The sequence below is a fragment of the Vespa mandarinia genome, chromosome 5 (assembly GCF_050613455.1).
Source record: "Vespa mandarinia isolate Hongniang chromosome 5, ASM5061345v1, whole genome shotgun sequence".
NCBI lineage: Eukaryota > Metazoa > Arthropoda > Insecta > Hymenoptera > Vespidae > Vespa > Vespa mandarinia.
The window spans coordinates 579,818-605,960 of record NC_140814.1 but is presented as its reverse complement, the minus strand read 5'-3'; the positions used below and the strand labels follow the sequence as shown (position 1 = coordinate 605,960).

At 34.5% G+C, this 26,143-nt stretch overlaps 2 protein-coding genes across 7 annotated transcripts in view; both read right to left on the bottom strand.

The window, feature by feature from the left end:
• Nucleotides 1-1,761: 1,761 nt before the first annotated feature.
• LOC118448172 (protein tipE-like) lies at nt 1,762-18,308 on the bottom strand. Of its 6 annotated transcripts, none has more exons than XM_035881090.2 (6): nt 17,617-17,753; nt 15,438-15,763; nt 12,291-12,584; nt 11,848-12,041; nt 8,222-8,541; nt 1,762-3,449 (listed from the first exon to the last, which is right to left on the bottom strand). In XM_035881090.2, exons 2-6 carry the CDS (start codon nt 15,640-15,642, stop codon nt 3,386-3,388), a joined length of 1,077 nt encoding a protein of 358 aa, XP_035736983.1. In that variant the 5' UTR covers nt 15,643-15,763; nt 17,617-17,753; the 3' UTR covers nt 1,762-3,385. The 6 variants fall into 6 exon arrangements, with proteins under 6 accessions (XP_035736983.1, XP_085513160.1, XP_085513161.1 ...); XM_085657034.1 differs by lacking the exons at nt 1,762-3,449; nt 17,617-17,753 and adding exons at nt 5,279-5,765; nt 18,205-18,308; XM_085657035.1 differs by lacking the exons at nt 1,762-3,449; nt 17,617-17,753 and adding exons at nt 5,279-5,765; nt 18,135-18,258.
• A 1,009-nt stretch (nt 18,309-19,317) lies between these two features.
• Nucleotides 19,318-26,143, bottom strand: part of LOC146872979 (cilia- and flagella-associated protein 298-like) — a 34,300-nt gene continuing 27,474 nt past the window's right edge. Inside the window, exons 5-6 of the mRNA XM_085657108.1 lie at nt 19,796-19,965; nt 19,318-19,330 (exon numbers count right to left, since the gene is read on the bottom strand). Coding sequence (XP_085513234.1) covers nt 19,318-19,330; nt 19,796-19,965 — 183 coding nt within the window. The remainder of the gene's footprint in view (nt 19,331-19,795; nt 19,966-26,143) is intronic.

Below are 26,143 nucleotides of genomic sequence, written 5' to 3'. Positions count from 1 at the left end.
CGACTCGTTTGGTCGATATTTCCGGTTGACATAAATGCGTCAACTATACACATATGCGTGTATGTCAATCGAAAGACGAATATACGGACGAAATTTCGATGGCCGTCTTTCTTTGTCCGATGTGCAATATATATATGTATAATATTATATATATATATATATATATATATATATATATATATATATATATATAATGTTTTATAAATGAAAATAAAAACTTGGCCAACAATCGATTGAAGTATAAGCATTTCTATTGCGCCACTTACGTTAATTTGTTATATATTTAATATACTTATAAATGACTAGGGAGAATTATATCTTACGTATAAGTGCTTCCTCTTTGTATCTTTTTTATAGTTTTTTTATCTTCCACGTTTTCTTTCGCTCACTTTTTCCTTCTCCATGTTCGTTTTGTTCTTTGAAGTATATTTTTATTATTTTTATTATTATTATTATTTTATTCTTTTTTATTTATTTATTTTTTTTTTCTTTACTTTTTTACTCCTTACCGCACGCATACAGGTACCTCTAAGAGTTTTTCGAATCTACATACGGTATACGAGAACGCAGCAGTTATGAGCATAGTCTTCTTCCTCCTCTTCTTCTTTTTATAGAAAGTTCTTGTTATATTTTTTATTGTTTTGTTATTTAAACAAACAACAATGATGATTATGGAGATATATTTTAAGATTTTCTTTTTTTTTTCTTACTTTTCTTATAGGACCAGATAGAAGAGATCTTTTCTAATAATTTTAATTTTCTCTTTCTTATTATAATTTCTTGGAAAATAAGAACATTTTTCTTCTTTTTTCCTTTCAACGATTTCTTTAAATTGATTTCGCTATATTTCTTTTTTTCTCCAAAAAATGTACAGATAGTGAACTTCGTTCGCAGCGAAAAATGTGAAAAATTGGTGGACATGTTATTACAAAGTAATAACTCCGGATAAAATCATTTTTCGCCATGTGTCTTGAGAAAGGTACGCGTGAACTTGTATGGATGTGTTTTATGTGTCTGTTTAATTTTTCGCGTAATCATATTTCTTTGTGTGTGTATATGTGTTATATAATATGCATGCGCGTGCACGCGCGCACGGTGTGTAAAAAGACGCGAGAGCAAATTCTTTCGCAGGTAATTCGATAAAAGAGTGTCGATTATGTGTCTCTATTAAAATGCACAGTGATTGGATGCGTTTATGATCACACAGCAAGCGAATTATTTAGTTAATATTTTGTTATTTTAACGATATTTAAATATTTATCAACTGACATCTTTCTCTCATTATTTTCTTTTTTGCTTTTCTTTTATATTTTTCTATTCTTTCATTCATTTTTTACTCCTGTCATAGTGCTTAAATAAAGTGACTTTGAAATATTATTTATGAATAAAACGTATTTGCAACTCGAAATTTTTTTCCTTTTTTCCCGCTCCATTCTATTCTTTTTTCTTTACTTTTCTTTTTCTTTTCTTTCTTTCTTTCTTTATTCGTTTAAACGGATTTTTCTTCATTTATTATTATTATTATTATTATTATTATTATTATTATTATTATTATTATTATTATTATTATTATCATTATTATTATTATAATTATTATTATTATTATTATTATTATTATTATTATTATTACTATTATTATTATTATTATTATTATTATTATTATTATTATTATTATTATTATTATTATTATTATTATTATTATTATTATTATTATTATTATTATTATTATTATTATTATTATTATTATTATTATTACCTCAGATATACCCGTTCGGTGTGGTCGAGTGAACCAGAGGGAATCTCTTTGTATACTCGTTTATTTTTATAAGTTTTAATAATTATCGGCTGACGTGCTAGTAAGCCGAGAAAGTTCGATTATCTAATTAATCGATAAAAGTTGGTCGAGCATGTAGGACAGATTCGAAAGAAACGATACAAGAAGATAGTGAGGATCTTAACGCATAATCCGGCGTTAAATATTCTTTTCTATTATTTTCTTCTTCTTTTTTCTCTTCTATAGTCACAAAGTCGAAAATAATATAATCATCTATAGTGATTCGAGAGAACTTGAAAAATCGATTTATAAAGACCGATTAATAAAGAATGTGTTTTCGAGTTAATCGTGAAATCGAATCGAATTTTTCGTTTTCTTAAGTTATTTGGCAAATTTTATCGACCAATATACGGTCACGTCCTTTTTTTCTACATTTTATATTCCTCGAACACCACCGGATACTTCCTCATCGATCCTGTTAAAAGAAAATAAAAGAACAATATGGAAACAAACATAAAATCGTCATTAAAAAGCTCGTGTGCGCGACCGTCCGTTTTAACAAAATACCACCTGAATATATATATTAAAAAAAAATGATAAATTCGAGAACGACGATGACGATAAAAATCGCTCAGACGAATTTACGTCGTTTCGAGAATCATTCTCTTTTCAGATTTTGTTATAATAATAATAATATAATAATAATAATTATTATTAATGTTATTTTCTTTCATTTTCCTTTTTTTCTCTTTTTTCTTCGTATTTTCACCGTTTCACGCAAAAGATTGGAGCGAGAAGAGGAAGGGAAGCGGTGATTTATATTTCGATCATCGAGTAGAAAAATGTCTGTCACAAAATATCGTTTATCTCTGTCGATAAAGTTAGTGTTAACCTTTTTTTTCTTTTCTTTTTCGCTTTTTTTCGTTTTTTTTTTTTTTTTTTTTTTAAAGGAGGATCAATTGCTGCATTGCATACACGGGCACAGATTTATAATCTTTGGGTTAATTATTCCGCGTGATTTTGCGCCAAACATCGATGGTCAGCTATTTTTTTTTCTTTTTTTTTTTCCATTTTCTTTAACCTTCCATTTTTTCTTATCATCATCGATCTATCGGCATGTAAGTACACGACGAAGCAAAAAAATCAATTACGTACTTCTATGTATAATATATGTGTATATAATATATATTATTATATTCGAGGTGTGAAGGGACGGCCGTGTCGTTCACATTCCCTCTCTTATTCTTATCTTTTTTCTCCCTCTCTCTCCCTCTCTCTCTCTCTCTCTTTCTTTTTTATTTTCCATCTTTTATTTACCTCTGGTTCACTTTGTAAAAAGGACAACGCGCGAAGCTGTGTTCGAATCGGCAAAAGAATTTTGGCTCTTCACGGTTAGCAACGTTTCAAATATAACACTAAAGCGTCATCGAAACTTGTTCATTTTTTTTTCTCTCTTTCTTTCTCTCTCTCTCTCCTTTCTTTGTCTATCTCTTTATCTCTATTTCTCTTTCTTTCTCTTCCTTCATATACATACTTCCTTTCGGCGGATACGAAAAGGTGGCTTTTAATGCGGTCTCCACGAAATGTTGTTCATACCGTGGAAATGACGCTTCAGACTGCTGCCGTCGGCCCAGGGGGAGTTGAGATACTCGTCGTCATCGTTTTGCTCAAGTTGCTGAAACAGAATGATACATCAGAGTTAGCGTGACGTCACTATCTCGCTCGTACGTATTTTCGTCCTCTGCAATTCCGTTGAAATTCAATCGATCGAAAAACGCGTAGAGAGAAACATTGGGAAGAAAATATGGGGGTAGGAGGAAGGAAGGGTGGGAAGGAGGAGGAGGATGCAAACGTGTAAGCTGTAACGAATCCATGCCTTTTCGTGAGGGGTGGCCATTCTGAAACGAGGAGAGTCCTGGTGTTAGATTCAAGGGTGGGGCGTAGATAGTTGGGTCAGAATCGATGTTTGCGTCCTTACTTGCTGCTTGGTTGTTCGCTTACTTGTTCTCGATATCTTCTTTCACGTATCCCTCAAATCGAGGATGTATTACAGTAGGTATATGTAAAGTATATAGTGGAGAATATATCGAGATCATAGAAAAAAATTTTATAACTCGTTGAAATTCGTTTCAATGACTCATGATTACAAGATTTTGATTTAAAAGCTATTTCAATTTCGAAAGTGTGTCATTCTAACGAAAGAATTTTTTTTCAATTTATACAATTAACATTTGTAATTTATTTTTTATTATTATATTTATTTATTATTTATTATTATATTTATATATTATTATATTTATTTTTTAAACGTATTACGTAATTCATTGAAATAAATACAGAGATTAATGTGTGTGTATATATATATATATATATATTAATCTCTATTTATATATATATATATATATAAATTAATTGCGACTGTAATTATTTTATTTAATGTGAAATGTCCCTTTATTTAAAAATGGGACAATTGGTATATCTAGTGTACGTTCGTAAGCGATTTATTTCAATTATCATGTTAAAGTAACAATTACAAAGACAGATTGTTAATATCTTTTTATCGTCGCGTATATTCATCGATTTTTCAAAGGAGAAATTAGTATTCCGATTTGGGCGTTGGCAGCACTCGTGAAACCGAATGCTTTCGAGAGAAAGGAGAACAAGTACTTTTAGATGGAGGACAGTCTAATTTAAAAATAGTTTGTTTTTTTTTCCCCCTCCAAATATCTCTATCTCGATTTCTTATATATTTCAATTTATTTTTGTCAGTACATATTATCTTCCTTTTAGTTATCCTCATTCTAGAGAATCGACGATCTTAACACGTACATATAGAATGGAAATTCCTCGTTCAAAGATAATTCTTGTGGAGTTGTTGAATCTTGAAGATCCATACGAAATGGTATTAATTTCTGCGTGAAAATTGTTTATATCGTAGAAAGAAGGATTGATTATTCCTTGGGGTATCCAGGATAGATTGAACAAAGAAAGAGAGTAAGCAGCGAGAGAGAGAGAGAGATAAATATATGATGGAGAATTCCAGAACAAAAGAAGAACACGTGCATTTAAGTTGACCTCTACTCATAGGACGTATTTGTTCTCTTTTTCGGTTGTCCCTCACAAATAAGCATCAAGTAAAGTAGTATACCGTGTTCATGCGTTAAATCGTTCCTCGCGAAATTATCGACGCGACGGTGGCCTTTCTTCTCATCTACGACGATCGAAGTACCTTTTAAAAATGTATAAAGTTTTACCCCTCGATGTCGTTCATGAAGGTTTAGCTTGAGTATTTTTTATGACGGGAAATTCTAGCAAAGGCTTTATGTACCAAATGATCGATAGGTTCGATCTCGTTGGAAAAAAAATAAAAAAATAAAAAAAAAAATAAAAGAAAATAAAATAAATAAATAATTTACTTCACTCGATCTTACTAAATTAACCATTCGGATAAAACACCGCAATCATTGGCATAGAGTCAAGTGTATAAGCCAATAAAATATCTTTTTCTGTCCCTTTGTTTTTCTTCTTTTTTTTCGTATCTCTTTTTTTTATACACACAATCGTTGATTAAACTGACATGATATATTTTAGCAAATTCGGTGTTCTCGAAATTATCTATTCCTTTCGATTAATCCTTTCAATCAGAGGAAAAATATAAAAGTACTCAAAAATCACCCGGTATATAGAATACAGAATCGGGATAAAACGTGGCTAGGGAACGATAGTGTGTATGTGCGTGTGTGTGTGCGTGCGCGCGATTGGAGTGTTTCACGATAGACAGCACGTCGCCGTTTTACTTCTTTATAAAATGTATATGTATGTATGTGCATAGAATATACATACACACACATACACATACGCGCCCGCACACAAATACACATACACATATGCTTCAAGTTTCTATGGGGTATGAGGATTGTTATTTCTAACGATAAAGGATACGTCATTATGTCGATTAATTTTCACCCCAGATATTGCCGGCATCGTTAAACTGAAAAATAAAAAGGAATCGACATAACGATGCTCAAAAGCTTCTAACCATTTTCTTTTCTTCTCTCTCTCTCTCTCTCTGTCTCTTTCTCTCTCTCTTTCTTTTTCTTTCTCTCTCTTCTTTTCTCATTTAAATTCCTAACCGCGATTTGATTTGTAAACGAATTAAAAAATTTTTCAAATAAATAAAAGAAGATATCGTGATAACCGTCGTTCGTTAATTCCAGACGTATCCTTTTTATTTATGTATACATATACACACGTACACGTATATATAAACATACACATACACATATATATACATACATACATATATACGTATGTATTTATTCATTGTACATGGAAACGCGAGCTCTTGGCACGAAACTAGACTGCAAGACGCCATCGCCGGGTATAGTGTATATTATGACGGTTAACTGCTGCCAAGTTGGCTGTACAACACCGATAGAAACATCTGGAAATTTTCAGGCGACGTTCAGCTAATATCCTAACATAAATCAGTAATCTAGCGTATAGAGTTTTCAAATGGCAAAATAACATTACGTATATTGCAAAAATACTAACTTTTACTATCAATATTCGCTTTTATATTCAGAATTTTATTCTTTGTAAAAATACTTCCATTTGACACACGTTTCTTTCACAAATAGAACGTTCCAAATGAAGATTTGAATCGTTTCGAAAAATATGTTGAACTCGTGAAATTATGATCAATTCTTTTTATTTTTTTTTTTTTTCTTTGTTTTTATAGAAGTCTTCTTGTTTCTCCTTACTTTTTTTTTTCTTTCTTTCTTTCTTTTTTTTTTTTTAAACTTTATGCATAAACGTTGGTACGTTTATCAAATTGTCCTTTCGTTGGTAATTTCCTAACTTTTTCGTTAGGATTTCATAAATTCCAGACGAGCTGATGTTGGAAATGTAGGAAAGAATGTCTCGGGAAAGGGTTAAAAAGTTGAAGAAACTTCGTTTTACGAGTTAAAACGACTAAGTTGATCGAGTTTATCGTCGAGATTAAAGGAGTAAGAGTTTCAGGATAATAAGATGAAAGATCGTAGTTATTTCCCAAGGCCTCGAAAACATCGATTTCGTCCTGAAAGAGGACAGGGCTAATCTAATTCGAAGCGCAGGCTGCGATGTTTGCGTACTTAGTCCATCGGATATCCTAGCCGTGATGAGCTTAGGCCGTCGGTGAAATTGGCCGTGTAATCACGTTCGATATATCGGTGAGTACGATGTTGAAACGAGGTCTGCGAGAAAGAAAGCGAGAGAAAGAGAGGGGAAGCGAGATATTGTTACGTGGCTACTATAATATTTATACACTGTATATACACATATAGAAATTGCGGACAATACGCGTTTTTGCTTCGGGTATTGAATGGTGGCTTTCGAAAGGAAATCGCGAACTATGCGATTTTCTATGATACATCTATTCCCTCACCATTAGTTTGAGTTAGTAACACCTTATGAAAAAAATTCCTCTCTTTCTCGGCTATATATTTATACATGAGTAAAATTCTCCTCGTCAATTTCTTGACCGTGAACCACTTGTACTTTCTCGCTCGATTTATTTTACCTCGTTATTTAGTAGTTAACTCACGAAAATATATTATGCACGCAGAAAGCTTTTAAATATATTCATAATCGAGATATAATGTGAATATATACCCGTAAATATATATGTATATATGTATGTGTGTATTTATTTATTTATTTATTTATGTATATCGTAAGCTTTACGTTTTCTTCAGAAGAAAAGATTACTGAGGAGTAGAAAGGATTAATAAAATCGTTTGTGAAGCCTTAAATAATGTCAGCTTGTAAAGAATATTAGAAACATGAAGACTTTAGCTTGACCATACTGTCACTGTCTCTCTCTCTCTCTCTCTCTCTCTCTCTCTTTTTCTCTCTCTCTCTTTCTCTTTCTATCTACCTATCTATATATTTATCTCTGTTTTTCTCGTTTTAATGTGGTTAGTTGTTAAAGCGATTATGTTGCGATTCAAGTCGAGACAATTCTCTTTACAAATCTATCATGTTTCGTCGGTAAATTGAGCAGAAGCCCCATCGAACGTAAGTATACCGGAAAATGACGCGAGTATAAATGCTTCCCGTAAATGGTGAACAGCAGGAGTAGTAGTAGTAGTAGTAGTAGTACGTTAAAAGCCAGCCAAGTGTCGCATGATCGACATTTATTTTCACTCGATTGGACAATAAGCTTCGTAACATACACGTGTGCCACGAGAAAATATTATTAACCATAAACTCCAACGGCAATCGGATTTACCCTTAAACGACCTTTATATATCGATGTCTAAAAAGAATATATATATATATATATATAGAGAGAGAGAGAGAGAAAGAGAGAGAGAGAGAGATAAATTATCTTCTTTTCTTTTTAAAGAAAGAAAAGTCGAGACGATTTCTCTCAAATTACACAATTCGTATTATTTGGCTTACCCCTGAACCGAGAGCGAGTTAGGTATGCCATCGAGACTCTCCCTACTGATGTCATCAGCCATCGCGACCTTGAGCTGATGACCGAAACTCGCCAAGTCCTCCCTAAAAGCTTCGCTTCCAGGCGTAAGGGCACCGCTCGTGGGCGGCAGAGGCGTACCGTTGCTTCCATCGCCCTCGGCACCCTCCTCTCCTTCCTCCCCGCCAACAAGGGCCTCCTCGTCTTCGTTGTAGATCTTGAAGTAGGCGATGGTGAGGTATATCACCGAGATTATGAAAGACGGTATCGGAATTGCCATTGCGTACACCAGGTTCATATACACCTGGAGAATGCATTTTGCGCAGCGACTGTCAGCTTGATTCTTTCTATATTTTCTTCAGTCTGTTTCTTTTTTTCTTTTCTTTCATTTTTTTTTTAGTTTACGATTAACATGAATGAATACTTATTTGACAATTACTTTAATGAATAAAGGAAAAATGAAAACAGCGTTTAAACGAATATATGGAATTGTCGGAATTATTTTGTGCTTGTACTAAATGCTTGTACTAATTGTTGTAATTAAAAAAAAAAAGAAGAAGAAATAAACTTGCTGTTTTTTACGATATTTCGCAATATATTTTTTCTCTGAAACGGGGGTATGTATAATTGATCATCGTAAATAAAATACGACAAATATGTTAGGCGAACGAAACGAAATCAAAGGAAAATGAAACGAAAAAGGAACGAAAACGAACGTTTGTATAGATGGAGATGTCGGAGTTATTTCGTGCTCGTACTACTGCGTCGATATCTTCCCGGATCTTTTTAGTTTCTTTTTTTTCTTTTTTACTTCTCATGGACGCGAAATAGATAAATCGGCGCAAAGATAAAGGTCGATAAAATAAATATGAAAACGTTTGCGCGGACGATAGAAGGCTGTAAGGAAGGGAGAAATCATTGCATAGATTGAAAACGATAAGAATGGAAATGTCGGAGATATTTCGTGTACATACCATTACACGAACGAAATATATAATATATTGCATTTCCACGATTCCTTCCTATCAATAATATCTTTATTCTCAATTTTATTTTTCCTTAAGCGAGAAAGCAAAACTAAAAAAATTTATACGAAATTTTGTAAAAATTTAGCTCGTTCTCTATTTTTCGATCCATCTCATCCTATTTCATGACAGACAAAAGTCAGGCCATTCGTTTCTTTGAGAATGCATTGTATTCGTACTGTACTACATAGAGCTGTAGCTACATTTTATGTCGAAGTAATCGGAATCCCACTATGTCTTCCCTCTCTTTCTCTTTCATCTCTTTCTCCCTCTCTCTCTCACTCCCACGCGAACGTTTATACGCCTACAACATACGCGAGAAGAGTACGAGGAAAATCGCTTTCTCTCGCGAGATGTGCGCAAACACTATGCCTTCGTGACTGCTTTTCGCCCCTCGAAGGCCTTCGCTTATAAACGCTGACTCGAATTGTCCGCGTCCAACGACCGATTGTACATTGTATACACACTTAAATATATGTGTATATATATGTATGTATGTATATATATATGTATCCATGTGTATGTATGTATGTATGTATGTATGTATCCATGTGTATGTATGTATGTATGTATGTATGTATGTATGTATGTATGTATGTATGTATGTATGTATGTATGTATGTATGTATGTATGTATGTATGTATGTATGTATGTATGTATGTATGTATGTATGTATGTATGTATGTATGTATGTATGTATGTATGTATGTATGTATGTATGTATGTATGTATGTATGTATGTATGTATGTATGTATGTATGTATGTATGTATGTATGTATGTATGTATGTATGTATGTATGTATGTATGTATGTATGTATGTATGTATATATATATGTATGTACGCATACATATAATACGGATACACAAGTTCCTATATTTCTGTCTTCTTTCTTTTTCTTCGTTCCTTCCTTCTTTTTCTTTCTTTCACTCTTTCACTCTCCTCTCTGAAATTTCATTTTTACCAGAGTACTCTTGAGACTTTTCCCTTTTTACGATTGAGAGATATTTTTCTACGAAACACCGTCGAATAATTTCTCTTTCCGTTTTCCATTTGCTCTTCAGTTTTCCCTGGCATGAGTTGTCACGAAATAGAATAGAGTTAATACTTATACTTTCTATCTACTGCCGAGATACATATAAATAACAATTTAATGATAATATCTTTCATTTTTTTCTTTCCTCTTTTTTATTCTTTTTTCTTTTCTTCCCCCACCTCTTCTTTGCGGATATACAGATCGCAATTAATGTTCATACAATTATTAATATATCAAATTTCAATCTATTGAATGCTCGATGTGCTTTAAAAAAAAAAGAAAAGAAAAAGGAAAAGAAGAAGAAACTTAAACTAAAAATTATCTCGTCTCCTCTTTTGTTATATAAATTCATATTGAATGAAAAAGAGAAGTAGGATATTTAAATGTTTCGTGAAATGAAAGAAGATACGTAGAAAAAAGTAATTAGAAGGTAGAAAAGAATTTTGCCCTTTTTCTCTTTTACATTCTTCTCTTAACGATGAACGAACGAACTTAAGACGAATTCAGACGCGGTTATTAAGGGAGAGGGGGAGAGAGAGAGAGAGAGAGAAACTGACGAGGGAGGATAAGGGGAGATTGCGACGGAAGATTCTTCATGTCCTAATTAGCGGCGACGTAAATCTACGTTAATAGGAACGACCGTAAGCGTTTGAGAAACTGTCGAATGAGACACTTCGAGCTGCATAACGGTAGCATGAATAGGAAACCTGAATAGGTACCTGCAGTATATCGATTCTCAAAAGGCCGTCGTTCCTTCCAATGTTGAACTCCTGCAAAAGTTGCACCACGTGTAACTCTTATAGTCTGTATATTGCAATATACGTACGTATATTTGTGTAAAAATGTCTGTGTACGTGCGTTAGTTAAAATAAGAAAAGATAAGTCGCATGGGTCGACAGATTTAGCTTGATACATTTAAATCGACTGGAAAAGTCAATTAAATATTTTTTTTCTCTTTCCCTTCTTTTTTCTTTCGTTTCTTTTTTTTCTGCGAATTTTGTTCGTCGAATATCATTTTCGTGGTAATAGAATTTATCGAGGTATTAATAAAGGATTTCGTTCTTGTTTGCTTCTAGAGGTTTTTCTTTGAAATCGCAGTAGTACGAGTCAACGATAATCCCGACTATCAGCTTACATACCGACCGACCGACCAGTAGTATGATTTTGATCCCGTTGATTTTTCTTCGACGATAATAACTCCTGAAGAAAATTTTCGAGGTAAAACTGAGGCAAAGGAGAGGATAAGGATCGAAATACGTAAGCAATACGTTCACGTGTGTTATCACATAACCTAACCTGTCGAGGTCGTCGCGTTCGATCGTTTTCTGTGCGACAAATAAAGTGACCTCATTTTCTTTCACGTGGATCACATAAACCGTACGTACACGCATAGGCTAGAAGAAGGAGAATAAAATTGGAAACTTGTGTAGAAAAATTAGAGAGGGGAAAGCGTTGATATTGGAGGTAGAGGGCTGGGGATGGAAGAAAGGGTTTAGATATAGAAAAAAGACACAAACGTTAAATGAGAATGCGAAAGCGTGGAGAGACCTGCCACATGTCGAGTTCGCTGATGACTATTCCGGGATCCACTTTGGAGTAGTAACAGCTAAAGTTATGCCCTATGTTGGCATACTGCTGGTAGAAAATACTGCAATTCAGCACTGGAGGGTATCCACAGCCTTTTACGTTCGGGAACAGCTTGGCCCCAGTGAAGTACCACTCGGAGTCGTTGCCCATGAGACCTGCGAACTTCGTTTCGTTATCGCCGAGCAACGATCTTACTTGGCTGCTGAGAGACGTTAAGTAAAGAGCTTCCAAAAGAGTTGTGTTCTAACGGTTGTCCTTCGTTCTCTCGTGAGTTTCAAATGATGATTTGTTTGTTCAAGAGACAGAGAGAGAGAGAGAGAAAGAGAAAGAGAAAGAGAGAGAGAGAGAGAAAGAGAAAGAGATGAATTTGAGACTAACGAAGGACACCGGGTGCAGGTTTGTACCTGTAGGGAAGGGTTTCGGCAGTCCTGCATCGTCGTCCTCGGCGAAATCTTCATCGTCGAGATCTTCGATGTAATCGTAGTCTCTGGGAGCCCGTTCATAACGCGGTTTTTTTAACCTCGTACTGTCTTCGTCGTCCTCGACACCTCCTACCGCTCTGCCTCCCTCAAATGGTCCAGCTTCATCCTCGGAGGATGTATTAATCGGTAGCTTGTAGTTGACGCGTATTTGCGTGCAATCATACAACTCCTTGGTGCAACCCTCTCTACATGATGTCCATGAGCAGTTGCTCGTACCTGAACTCAACGATCAACGTACGTTCATGGAATAAGAACGTCGCGAGGCCACTCGTAGCTTCGATACTAAGTCAAACGAGTTAGCCGAAATAACATCGAGAGACGAAAAACGATCGGAGGAATGATTGACGATTCGGAAACGATCGATATCTATTCTCAAATACCTAATAATAATTTTGACGAATAATAGAGAGATTGAACGATGAAGCATCGTGTGACCTCGAGGATAATAACGAAGACATTACGTACGTATGTAGATAATAAGATTTAAGAAATATATAAGAAACGTGCACACAAACGAGATTTTCGTCATTTAGATGCGAATTATCCCTGACTATATAAAAAATCTTGTTACGATTTATTCGTTAAAGAATTTCTTTTGAAAGGATCAGCTTGATCATTTTATTCGAATAAGAAAACAATGGGAGGAATACGAATAACTACGTTTAATTGAGAATTCTGTCGAAAAAAAATCACTAGAATGAGCAAATAATGAAAGACAATAAGAACTGACATGATCATGTACCGATCATACACTCTAATATCAAAGGATCATTCACTTTAATGAGATCCCGAGATCTTAAGTTGCTTATCGACGTTCTCCGAATATACCTAATATATACGTCGAGGTGTCTAGACATCGAGTAGCAAAAAAGTCGAGTACTCGATTGTACTATAACCATCCACTCTCACCTAGCCCCCTTCTCTATATACGATGACATTCGAGAGTGAAGTCAAGTGTATTAGAATGAGAGTTAACAAAACAGCGAAAAAGTACTGCGGGGCATGAATAAATATATGGATCATTCGAGACCAGCTTAGATATCATGAATAAAAAGAATTCAAAACCAGTTGCGTCGATCTTAATTCCTATCATTTAAAGATTTTTTCTTTCTTTCCCTTTCTCTCTTTTCTCTCTCTCTCTCTCTCTCTCTCTCTCTCTTTCTCTTTCTGTCTTTCTCTCTTTCTTTTTATTTATCTTTTTTATTCCAAATCATTAATTCTATCGATGTCGGTCTTATTAATGCTTAAAAAAAAGGAAAAATAAGAAAAAAACGTTGAAAATGTTCCATCAAAAAAAAAAAAATGTTGAGGTTTCATTCTATCATTATAAAACGTTTCTATGGTTATAATGATGGCGGTAGATTCTTTGATCCGTGATAACAAGATCGGCACAAATGGCGGAGAACCCTGATAGCAAAGAAAATCGTTCGTGTGGTACGAGTTCGTTCGTTCATTAAACTTTTTTCAAACGAAAATTCAACGAAGAAAGGAGAGAGATATATCTATATATCTATATACATACATATGTACATACATATATACATACATATATATATATATATATATATATATATATATATACATAAAGAGAGAGAGAGAGGAAGATAAAGAGATAGGGACTTTTCATGCATTCCGGAAGTAACTCAGAGAATTGCACGAGACATACATACATACATAAATAAATATACATATCTCCATATATTATATACAGATGTATATATATAATTATATTATACACACACACACACGCACATGCACTGACAAATACAAAGAAAACGACGAATCGTGGATTATTTGAAGCTATCGCATGCACACGTGTTCGTGTTCTATTAATTCAATCTCGTGTATTTACGAGAAGAACGAAGATGCTTTGAAAATGTAAAGGCACGGCTAGATTGAGAGTCGAGTCAAACGTTTTTATAAAACGTTTATTTGGAAAGAAATTCCTTCGAACATTTTCTGTTCGATTTTTTTCAAAAAAAATTTTTTTTATTAAAAAATTCATTGTTGATCCTTTGTTCGGTCCAGACGTGCCTCAATAAAATCGAACAGAAATTTTTCCAATAAGAAGACGATCATTAACGTTGGTAAACGAATCGGATACAATAATAAGTGAACCCCTTCGTACAACCATTTCTAACGACAAAGATTTTTCTATTTATCTAAAAAGCAACGTTTCTATAATATACGAAATAATTACATGATTTGATATATGTAAAACGTGTAATCACGCTTTTGCCTTTATAGGACGGAACAAAACACTCGATGTTTAATACGAACGATTAATATTACATCAAACGAATCAATATTTACGAAGGACTTTGTTCATTAAAAACGAAATTAAAAACAAAACGTTGTAATCTATTGATGTTTAATTATTTAATATCATGTGCCTTTTAATATATTACTGTCATCAATATTGGAACATATGTATCAAGTTTGCTCAGCTTCACATAAAAAAGCGATTAACTGATAGCAAGTACATATAATAACCTATGTAATAGAATGTACTTGAAATAATTCTTATAGTTAACTCGACAAACTGTGATAAAATGAAATACTTTGAGAATATTTATTTGACTTAATTTTATATACTATTCATATTGTTTCTTTGAAAACAGTGTTTGAAGTTAAACGTACTGATATCATATTTTTTAAAAGTATAATAAAAATCTCTTATTTACATTTATTATCGATGACTTCTTTGTCAATCAAGCTCGTCACAAAAGCTTTTATCTATTTTTTTTTTTTTGGACAAAGAAATTTTTCTCATCAATACGTGAAATACGAGAGAAATTATTCAAGAACTTTAAAGATCCGTTACAAATGATTTATTCATAGAACAAAGTCCTTCGTATATATATATTTATGTTCTCCTCAAAGAAACACAGGAACTCCGAAATACATGCAACGAAATAGAAAAACAACGACAGAACGAACGATACAAGGGGACAGCTAACTCGATTTTGAAAGGTAAGAAAGAAAAATGCGAATCAATGATACAGAGAAAAAAAGAAAGAGAGAGAGGGGGTAGGAGAGAAAGAGAGGGAAGAAGATCGAATGTTTCACCTCTCCTGGACTCAACGTCGATGGTGACACACTCGGCGGGCCGAGTGTCGAACTGCATGAAGATAGTAGTGAAGGCGGGGTCGATGACGAAGGGGACCAAGAAGAGGAAGGCGAAGAGGCTGAAGGTGCTGAGGAGGATGAAGAACGCGGTCGTGTAGAACAGCAATTTCTGCAGGAACGTCTGCTTCTCCTTTTCGTCCGCCATGTCGGAGAACAAACGGCAGTGCTCGTTTCAGTAAGGAGATTCCTTCTCTTCCTTGTCGTCCTCGACTCGTTGTATTCAGCTCCGCCGTTACACAAGACGTCGAAGAGGCGAAGCAGAAGATCTGCGTTTGGACGGGATTGTTTTCTTTCTTATTCCTTCTTTTTTTTCTTTTTTTAATTTTTTTTGAAACGTATATATATATATATATATATCTATATGTATATAAATAAATGAGACGCTCCTTTATCTCCAAAATTTCTCGAATTGATATTCTATCGTACTTTCGACCTTTCTGCCAAGAGGGATACGTTTTTCTTTTATTTTATTTTATATTTTCTTTTTGTTTTCTTTTTCTAATAATTTTTTTATTTTTATTTTGTTATTTTATTTATTTTTTTTATGTTTTCGACATTGACGACAAGAATTTAGTCAATGAGTTGTGCATCGAGATCGATTGATTAATTTGATCGATTAAATGTATTTCTTTGTATCGAGATATACGTTATATTCCAATGATCGAATCTTATGATATCATTGAACCTTTTATCGTTCCTTTTTTCCTATATATGTATATATATATATATATATATATATATATATATATATATATGTATATATATGTAGATATGTATAAACGAGTGAATATCGATATTTGGTAAATAATCTATAGATGGAAATAGAGAGAGATATGCAATATCTAATAAAGCGATGTTCTGCGAGTTCTCTATATAGCTCGAGTTTACAGATCGCCTTTAAGGTCTCTACTTTACTGCCTCATATTTCAAATTCTTTCTTCGCTACTGAAAGAAATCTTGTACTCTTTCGCTTTTGAAAAAACAAAAAAAAAAAGAAAAGAAAAGAAATAAAAAGGGACACTTAAAACAAAAATGATTTTATAGGATCGTCTTGGTCTTGTGTTTTTCAATGTTCCTTCGAGCTTTCGACAAGTTAAATGACGTAGATCGATTAGCAACGAGACTTACATTGATTAGATATTTTTAAAAGAAAATCAGTATTACATTTGAACAGATTATACGGCCAACGCGGCAAGGAAATATTCAAGATTTCCTTGATTGGCGTATTAAGCTCATCGTTTATCGTTTCATTTTCGGGGTCAAGTATTTCCTCGGATCCTCGTTACTTTTTATTTCTTTTTATTCCGTTGCCTTCTAACGAAGAAATGGATTGGTCCCGCGGATTTGGAGGTATGTAAAACCACAACTAATTCATTACGCTCGATCGAGCGTGTCAACGCGTTCGGCCGACTCGAAAGTGGAGCACGCAGAGCACGCTTTCACTACATCGTTATGTATGTACAAATATATATACATACATATATCTTATATATATATGTATATATTTATATATGTATACATATATATATATATGTATACATACATATACCTGACATTTACGTAACGACCAAAACGTTTCTAATTTAATATCAAAACGCAATGAAAATAACGAGTTGATACGTTACTTGCTCGACATTGCCACCACAACTTAAATTATTTAAAAAGGTAAAAAGGTAAAAATCGATGAGCTAGAAAACGATTTCTTTCTAAAACATACGAAAGGAAACTCGTATTAAAGTGAACTTACATTTTGATAACACAGGTCGATAAAATGTAATAAACTCGAAAAGGAAAGAAAGTATGCGTTGCATCGTAAACGAAAAAGAATCGAAGATTTCTAATCGGTTTTAAAAATATCTATTTATTTCAAAGGATTCGAATTAGCGGGTATCGTAAAGTTCGAACAAAGAAAAATATTCGTTTTACTCAGGACAACGAGACGCGAAATGATACGTTAAGAAACGAAACGAGATGAGACGACGTGTGTCGACGTAGGTCGAAAGTAGAAGGTAAAAGCTCGAGAGCTATTCCTTTCTTCTTTTAATTTATTTCTTTTCTTTTTTTTCTTGTTTTCTTGTTCTTGTTTTATTTTTTTCTTATTTTTTGCAGGAAACGGTACCCCCTATGAAGAAGAAGAAGAAGAGAAATCGACGGGGCTTGGCGCCCTCTTCCTGTGCCCCCGCATCCTGTGTTCTCTCTGTCTCTCTCTTTTTCTTTCTCTTTCCTTCTCTTTCTCTCTCCTTCTCTCTTTCTCCCTTCTGGGCTGCTCTCGCGCGTCCAACCTTCTTCCCCTCGTCCACCCGGCTTCTCCTCTCTTCACTACGCGATACTACTATTCACGGTGAGCATTTGTCCGTCTATGTCTCACTTTGATTAATTAACCATTTGATTAATTAACAAGAGGGTTACTTCTTCGAGACAATCCTCATGTCAAACGGACTTCCTTTATCTTCTATCCTTTTTCGTGGTCTCACCTTTCCACTTATATATCTCTATCCTTCCTTTTTCTTTCTCTCTCTCTCTCTCTCTCTCTATATATATATATATATGTATGTATGTATATATATATGTATATATATATATATGTATATATATATATGTATATATACATATATATATATACATATATATATATACTTATTTATTTTTCTCAAAAGTGATATTCGTCGTTTGATAAAATAAGAGATCGACGGATCTGATCTCGTACCGACGCAATCGTCTCGCGAGTTCGCGAATGAACGGACGTAATAAAAGCACACCGCTCTTATATTTTTCCGAAACCCTGGCCGCAGCGCCGACGGATGCCGGGCTACTGCAGTCGAGGGTATCTTTGGGCGAGCTTATTTTCTGCCGACACTGGCGCCACGACGGCATCTGGTGGCATCGACCGCCGCCACTACCACCACCATCAGTACTAGTACCAGTGCCAGCACCAGCACCACCAACACCAGCATCATCACCATTACCAGAAAGCTCCCACCTCAGAAACACCCGCGTGTAAGCTGCTTCTTCCTAGCTCCTCTTTTTTTTCTCTTACGTTTCTCCTTTCCATTCCCTTTTATTTTCTTTTTCTCTTTCTTTCTTTCTTTCTTCTTTACCTACCCCGATGTCGTAACGACACTTCCTCTTTTTCCTCTTCCTCCATCGGCTCTTTTTTTAAATAAATCGATTATTAAAAATTCATTCAGAAGAACATTTACACGAAAACACTCCCTCTTTTATTTCGACACTAAATAAATTCGTTTTCCTTTTTATCGAATATGTTGATTCGCGCATACGTCTCTCTCTCTCTCTCTCTCTCTCTCTCTCTCTTTCTCTCTCCCTCTCAAAGAAAGAAGAATTTTTCTCCAATCACAATCGATCTCAATATATCGTCTAGAATTCGAAATGTATAAAAATACCAAGTGATAAACTCCAATGGTCATTCTTGGAAAGTCGCCAAAGGATTTCAATGACAATTTGATTTATGAGAGCGAGAACGTTTTATCGATCGGTTCGAGATACGATTTCCTCTATTCGTTTAAATCGATTGTAGCTTTCTCCCTTTCTCTCTTTTTGTCTTTCTTTTTCATTTTTTTTATCTTCATTTCTCTACGACGATGTACGTTCTTGAATCCTTTTCAAATCGCTCAGAAAATATCGAACGAATTCATAAGGAATAAACGTGTATATTCAATGATATGTATTATATGTAATATTGGAAATCTATTAAATACGAAGAGAAAGAGAGAGAAACAGAGAGAAATAAATTGATATGTAAAATATATATAATGTGACTATAATGAATTCCTTTGCATGCGCACAAGTGTCATTAAAATAATTAATAATAACAACTGTTAACGTGAATGTTAAAAGATATCTTAAGGAACTTGAAGATTAATGAAAATTAAATTATTCTGAAATTAATAACGCACAAATATTTTTTAATTCCACGGATCATACGAAAACGCAATTGTCGGTTATTTCGCGCTTGTCTCTTTCGTATCTCAATGAATATTCTCATTCACCTTTGATGCAGTTTCCTGCATTGGGTCTTATCAATCAATGAATCAGTCAACGATGAAAACATGTTAAAGATAGTGCAAATGCCATTAAAAAGGACAAACATTGAAGTAGAAGTCTAGTTCGATGTTAAGCACGCTTTCCATTATGGTAGCGATACGTGACTCTGGGTTAAAAGTAGAACGAAATATGAACGAGGAGTAAGAGGGATAAGCAGGAAAGGAGGAAAGAGAGAAAAAAGGGCGGGAGGGGGAGGAGGAAAAGAGGATAAAGCTCTCATTTCGCGATCATCAAACTCGATTATAAAGCTCTGAGAGCCTCTGCTTCGAAGACTGTTTTCTCCTTCGTTTCCTCCCTTTTCTTTATTCTTCCTCTCATTCCTAATTTCTTCCGTGAAGCTGATAAATCGATACGTCATTGGCGATATCGCCTCCATCGCGTGTCCCTCGAAGAATTTACACTGAGACTAGAGATATCGAAAAGAAGAAAAAAAGATGTAATCTTAAGATTTCTAACTTAACGCGAGATATATGAGGAGTTAAAAAAAAGAAAATAAATAAAAACGTAAGAAATGTAATGCCGATATTTCCCTACTGAAGATCGTTCAAGTGAGTGAGTAAGTAGTTGTTTTGTTAAGACGAGAGAACTTAACACGTGTTTTCTCGCGAGCTTTTAGTGAGCTTTTGTCAATCGATCGAAAGATACAGTGCTTTCAACGTACGACCAAGTGTTCTCTGCTTTCGTTAACACTCGAATATGAAGTGGGTAGTCGCTAAAGCCTTTCTCTCTCTTTCTCTCTCTCTCTTTCTCTTTTTCTCTTCAAGTCAAACAATAGGGCATCGAAAGATCGATTAAAATAGATCTATAGAACGAGTTACTGTTGGCGTAACGTAATAACGAAAACATTCTATCATGATCTTTCCTTATTTTTACCATACCATTGATGAATTCAAAATCAAGTACATTTAACTAATTTTCGAGAATACCGAGATCGTTGCTCTAAAACGAAATATCTCCTGCAAAAAACACTTTCGTTCGTTTCCTGATAAACGTTCTTAAGAATGTTTTAGATGTTTCGCAAAGCTACATTGCTTATTTACTTCTCGAATCTAAAGATAAATTATTAAAAAAGAAAAAGACGAAGAACTTTTTCGAACGGTAACATTTAATCTTGTTATTTTATATAGATATTTACGATGATTCAAGCGCTAATAGGTTAACACCGGACATTTAAAAACATCTATGATCGATCATTGATAACGTTGACGCGTGAACAACCCGATACACGATGTTATTACGATACGTCGATGCTTTATAGAGAAATAAGAGCTTTCTCTTTTTGCATTGTGAAACTTTAAATCATTAATACGGGTTATTTAAAAGAAAATGTTATTAAGACAAACAAGTTGAAACGGAAGAATCGGTATAAAAGAAGATAGAAAGAAAATGTTGAAAATGTTAGAGAATAGAGAAAAACGATAGAAAGAAATTCGTTGTGGTTTTTCTTTTTTTTCCACTCTCAAAGATTGTTTAAACAAAAAAATTCGTCTTATACGAATCGATTATTTTGTAAGAATTGCGAAAAGGGAAAAAGAGAAGTGGTCGTTATTATGAAGCATCGTGTTACCCCTTGGGTATTCGGACCATCCTCCTTATTCACCTCCTCTTCATTCATCTCCTCCTCATCCACTTCTTCATCCTCCTCCTTCTCTTCCTTTTCCTCAATCCCTTTCCTCGGCAATGAGCTGACGAAAAAAATGTCTACGACATTGGTGTCTCTTGCCGTAAGCTTTGCAGTATTTAATAAAGTTTTACAAACTCAACGCAGATCGAGTTTTTTTTATATATTTTTCAATTTTCAGTAAGAAATGAAAAAGTATATCGATCGATTTCGTAACGTTCGCATTGAAAAATATTATGACAATATTATCAAAAGTAACGAGTTATATACGTACATATATCTATACTTATACATATATGTATTTTTATATAATGTATGTATGTATATATGTGTATATTCGTACGATATTAATCGATATTCTTCGGCATCTTCTTTGGCATATTTCGATGTTTTCAAACGGATGAAAGTAATATTCAATCAAGGTTATCAACAATTTCCAGAAAAGATTTCGTGTTTTACGTTGAATAGAAAGCTTTTGAAATTTCTTCATGTACTTGTCCAACTATACGCTTGCTTCTACTACTGCTAGTAATACTACTGTAATAGGGTATCCCAGTATCGAAAACTTATTCCTCGAATTTCATCATCGAGAGCTCTTCACAAAGGAAAAAGAAATAGATATGGATAATGGGATCGTAAACAAGTCGAGAGAAGGTTAGCAAATCAATAACCAAGTAAGTACCTATACATCCGATTAATTTCTTTAAAAAGCACTCCTCTATCTTCGGAAAGCTTTCGATAATGAAATCGAATAGTTACTACTAGCAACGATAAAAGAAATTTCTTGCAAAGAAACAAGTATTTCTTTCGCCATTAACAGTGATTCGAGTTGTTGCCCACTTTCGAGTCATATTTTTAAGACAAACGAGGGTTAAGGCGTTAGGTAAAATCAAAGGGCAAAAAGCATTGAGGGATCGCTTTACGTCGCGATAGACTACCACGACGAAAATAGTTACAATGCCCTGGGACAGGGCTGACCTTAGAAAATCATTCGGTTTTCGTTTTGGAAAGAGGTTGTCCCCTGATCAGCCGACACCAGAGTGAAATTGGCTCGGAGCCAATGAACTGAAATATGGGCCAAATGTTTTCCTTTCTTGTCGAGGTTCCTCATTGAATTTATCGATGATCCTTTAGCTTATTCTATGTTTATCTCTTTCTCTCTCTCTTTCTCCTTCCCTCTCTTTATCTCCCTCTCTTTCTCTCTCTCTCTCTCTCTCTCTCTCTCTCTCTCTCTCTCTATCTCTATCTCTCTCTCTCTCTCTCTCTTCAACAAACGCGTCGCGTGCAAATGACAAGGCTGAATTTCAACTTTAATTATTCCGAGAATAATCGAGCAAAATTACTCGCATGTTGTACCAACTACGCTATCGTTATCATTTCCTTGAATTTATACATAAATTTAATCATTTTTAATATGTTAATGAAAATTTTTCAATTTTTTTCAAATCGTTGAACCGATCGATTAGAAAATTTCTAATATTCACGTAACGTTCATATCATTCGTTTTCAGAGAACAGAAACGAGTTTAATGTGCCCGCTATAACTACTGCCATTCTCGTTTCAACTTCGAAATAACGCGTTCTATTCGAGACTCTCTTTGACTTTCGCAAACTCATGATACCTCCGTTGTTTACGGACGCAAGCCTGGATTATCTCTGAATGCATTCCTCCAAATGCATAAAGATCAAAATGACTCCAAAGCGAAACAATGAACTAATTAATTTACGTAGTTTTCACTGAATTGGGTAAGATAAAATTAGTACGATTAAATAATAAATTCTATTGCAGAAAAACGTGCCAGATTTGAGCGAACATATTTTCGTCTGATAACTGAAGGTCGTCAGGAATAATCTGAGAAATAAAGAAAAAAGAAAGAAAGAAAAGAAAAAAGGGAAGGAAGAAAGGAAGAAAAAATAACATGATTTATCCTTGATCGGAAAGCGAGAAAGAAAGAAAGAGAGATGCTTTTTGATGCATTTTTGTACGAAGAGATTGAAACGCTTGGGATTGGAGGGTGGGACGAGGAAGTTGCAACGAATGGATCGCCTTATTGACAATATTGGAAACTGTTAGCTATTTATAGCGAGGAATATACATGCTCACAATGTCCCTATAGACGTATCGTTTCCTCGGGCAAACCTAAAACTTTAATAAGTTATCTCTCTTTTTCTTTCTCTTTCTCTCTCTTTCTCTCTCTCCCTCTCTCTATATCTTTCTTTCTTTTTCCGATTGCATTTAACCCATCGCCGCTCTCATTCTTATTAATTTTCTAACAATATCCAGAGGGTTAGCCTTTACTTGATGTCTAATATACTTGAAAGGAAACAACTAAAGTCATAATACAAATTTTCATTCGTATTCGATCGTTATTACAAGTGGAATAAAAAACGAACAAAAAAGAAGAACCAAAAAAAACCAAAAAAAAATAAAAAAAGAAAGAAAGAATGAATAAAAGAAAGAAAAAAAAAAAAGAAAGAACTATTACAGAGAGATAAGTTGACTGAAGTGGCAGCGAAACGATAATAAAAAAGACAATGCTCGATCAAGCGGTCGATTTTACACTCTGATACTCCTCCGCTCGACTCTTCTTCTTTTCCAAGAGTAAAAAGGAGCGTGCTCTTTCTCTCTGTAAAAGACAAAGAAGAAAAAAAGAAAAGAGGAAAGAAAGAAAAAGGGAAAAAAAGAAACATCAGAGTTATGCCGCGGGGCCCATGCAAATTCGAGACGACAAAAGTGTATCCCGAGACATTAGCAATAAGAGACAATAACAACCGAGTACTCTCTTACGCTTTTCAATCGGGAAAAAATTGATTTTCCGATTTCCATTTCACACAGAAAACGATCCCTATTTTTTTGGAAGAAGGAGAAAAAAGAGAAAGAGGGGTTTGACAAGAGAAGAGAAAGGAATGTTAAGAACGAGGTGATGTCCGTTTCAAAAAAGTATTAGTCATTCTCTCGTTGATAAGACTTCGTAGAAAAGTGGTTGCGCCCGCGCTAATTTACGGGAGAAAGAGAGAGGGAGAGAAAGAGAGCTATTTTGTTGTATCAATGTTAGTCTCACCCCGTAATGCATTCAACAAGAAACATCGTCAACGTCACCGTACTCGTTGTCGTCGTCATCGTCATCGTCGTTGTAGTCGTCGTCGTTGTCGTCTATCGTTGTATTCGTAGCGTTGGTAGGAACTCAATCGGAGGGTATTGATTTTTTGGTACAATACGGCAACAACGAGGTGGAGCCATCGCAGCTCCAGTGCGCGTACCGCCATATTTGTTTCCCCCAGGCCAGAGTATCGTGACTGCGGAAAGTGAATTTTCCAAAGGGGCCTTCTTCGTCGTTTCCACGAAAAGGAGTCATCTACGTGAGTATATTGTTTTATCACATTATTAACACATATCACGTTGAACGTTCATCGTTTTTTCTATATTACTATATTTTTGAATGTGTCATAACGTTGAGGAAAGATTAGAAAGATCGGTTTGGTTCGCGGTACAATATCGCAAAGATTATTAGACGGCAGCTGACGCTTGACTTTCGAACAACAGGACAGTGTCTGATTCGTTATAAACAATGTAAAAAGTTTGTTTGATAGGTGATTCCCGTTTATCCCTTTTTCCTTTTCTTTTTTTTTCTTTCTTTCTTATTTTTTTGTTCTTCCTCTTCTTTTTCTACTTATTGACAAAATAATTACGTGAACATTATTTCCGGAGTGTAACACATTGTGAGTGATAAAGACAAAAAAGGAAAATACATTTTTGACTAAATGTTTGCCTGTCGCAATGATTTCCCATGTTAATTGTGCGATTTTCTGCATCGATTCGGCCAGTCCTTTTCATGTCTATACAAATCCAAGACCGTCGAGTGGAATGTATTTTAAATTAATAATTTAAAAAATTCCTTTGAGCGTGAAATCTGCATTGACGCGATATAGTTTCTGAGAATGAAATGTGAGAAAAAAGAAAAACAAAAAGAAAAAAGAAGAAAAAGTAGTGGATCGTTGCTCGATCGATCGTACGACTTGGAGTCTATTTTTAACGAAGCACGTGGAGCACAAAAACGTCACGGAATCATTCGCGTGCTTTTTACGATTCATGTTAAAAAAGAAAAATACGAGGACTAATGCGAGGACGAGGACGAGGACGAGGACGAGGACGATGGCGACAACGAGAACGTGAGAATGTCGATTGAGAATCTTCGACTTTGACCGGCTTCCCGCGAAGATCGTCGATTAAGATAAGCTTACTTCGTTTACCTCGTGTTGAGTTGACTTTCGTTATATAAACTTCTCGGTATTAACGAGTTAATTACTAGATATAGTTTACTCGATAAAGAATAGACATATGTACGTATGTGTGTACATACGTTCGCTCGTTTAATACTTATTGATATCAGCTTCGAATACCAAACAGTAGATGCCGCCTGACGATAGTCAGCCAAGTAGTACATGTTGAAATATAGTTATCCGAGAGACAAACTATATCGTGTTTATTATATACATGTGTGTGTATGTGTATTAATCAAAAGAAAATATAATTGTTTTAACATCTCTACGAGTATACGAATGTTTAGATAATCTTTGTCATACCATCTCTATTCATGCATTTGTTAATTTGTATAATATTTAAAAAAGAAGGATGCAATTCGGACACACACGTTTTCATATTTATGAAAAAGATTTGCCGTGGAATAATTTTTCATTTTTATGAGTTTAAGAAGATTGTGGACGTAAAAAAATATTCTTTCTCTCTTTCTCTTTCTCTCTCTCTCTCTTTCTCTCTCTCCCACTTTCTCTTCCTTTTTTTCTTTATCTCTTTCTTTCGGTCATGCATTTTCAACGAATTTCAAACGAGGTCGCTCGGAATAGGAACACTCGCGTAGGTAAGTACGAACTCACCTTCCACTCTCTCTCTCTCTCTCTCTCTCTCTCTCTCTCTCTCTCTCTCTCACCTGCGAATCGATCACCTG

Excerpts from the sequence above, each read along its gene's own strand:
- LOC118448172 (XM_085657034.1), bottom strand. The coding sequence starts at position 15,642 with ATGGCGGACGAAAAGGAGAAGCAGACGTTCCTGCAGAAATTGCTGTTC. Across the intron at positions 8,542-11,847 it reads GCGAACTCGACATGTGGCAG|GTGTATATGAACCTGGTGTA; the intron begins GTCTCTCCACGC and ends TGCATTCTCCAG. Across the intron at positions 5,766-8,221 it reads AACTCGCTCTCGGTTCAGGG|TTTAACGATGCCGGCAATAT; the intron begins GTAAGCCAAATA and ends TTTATTTTTCAG.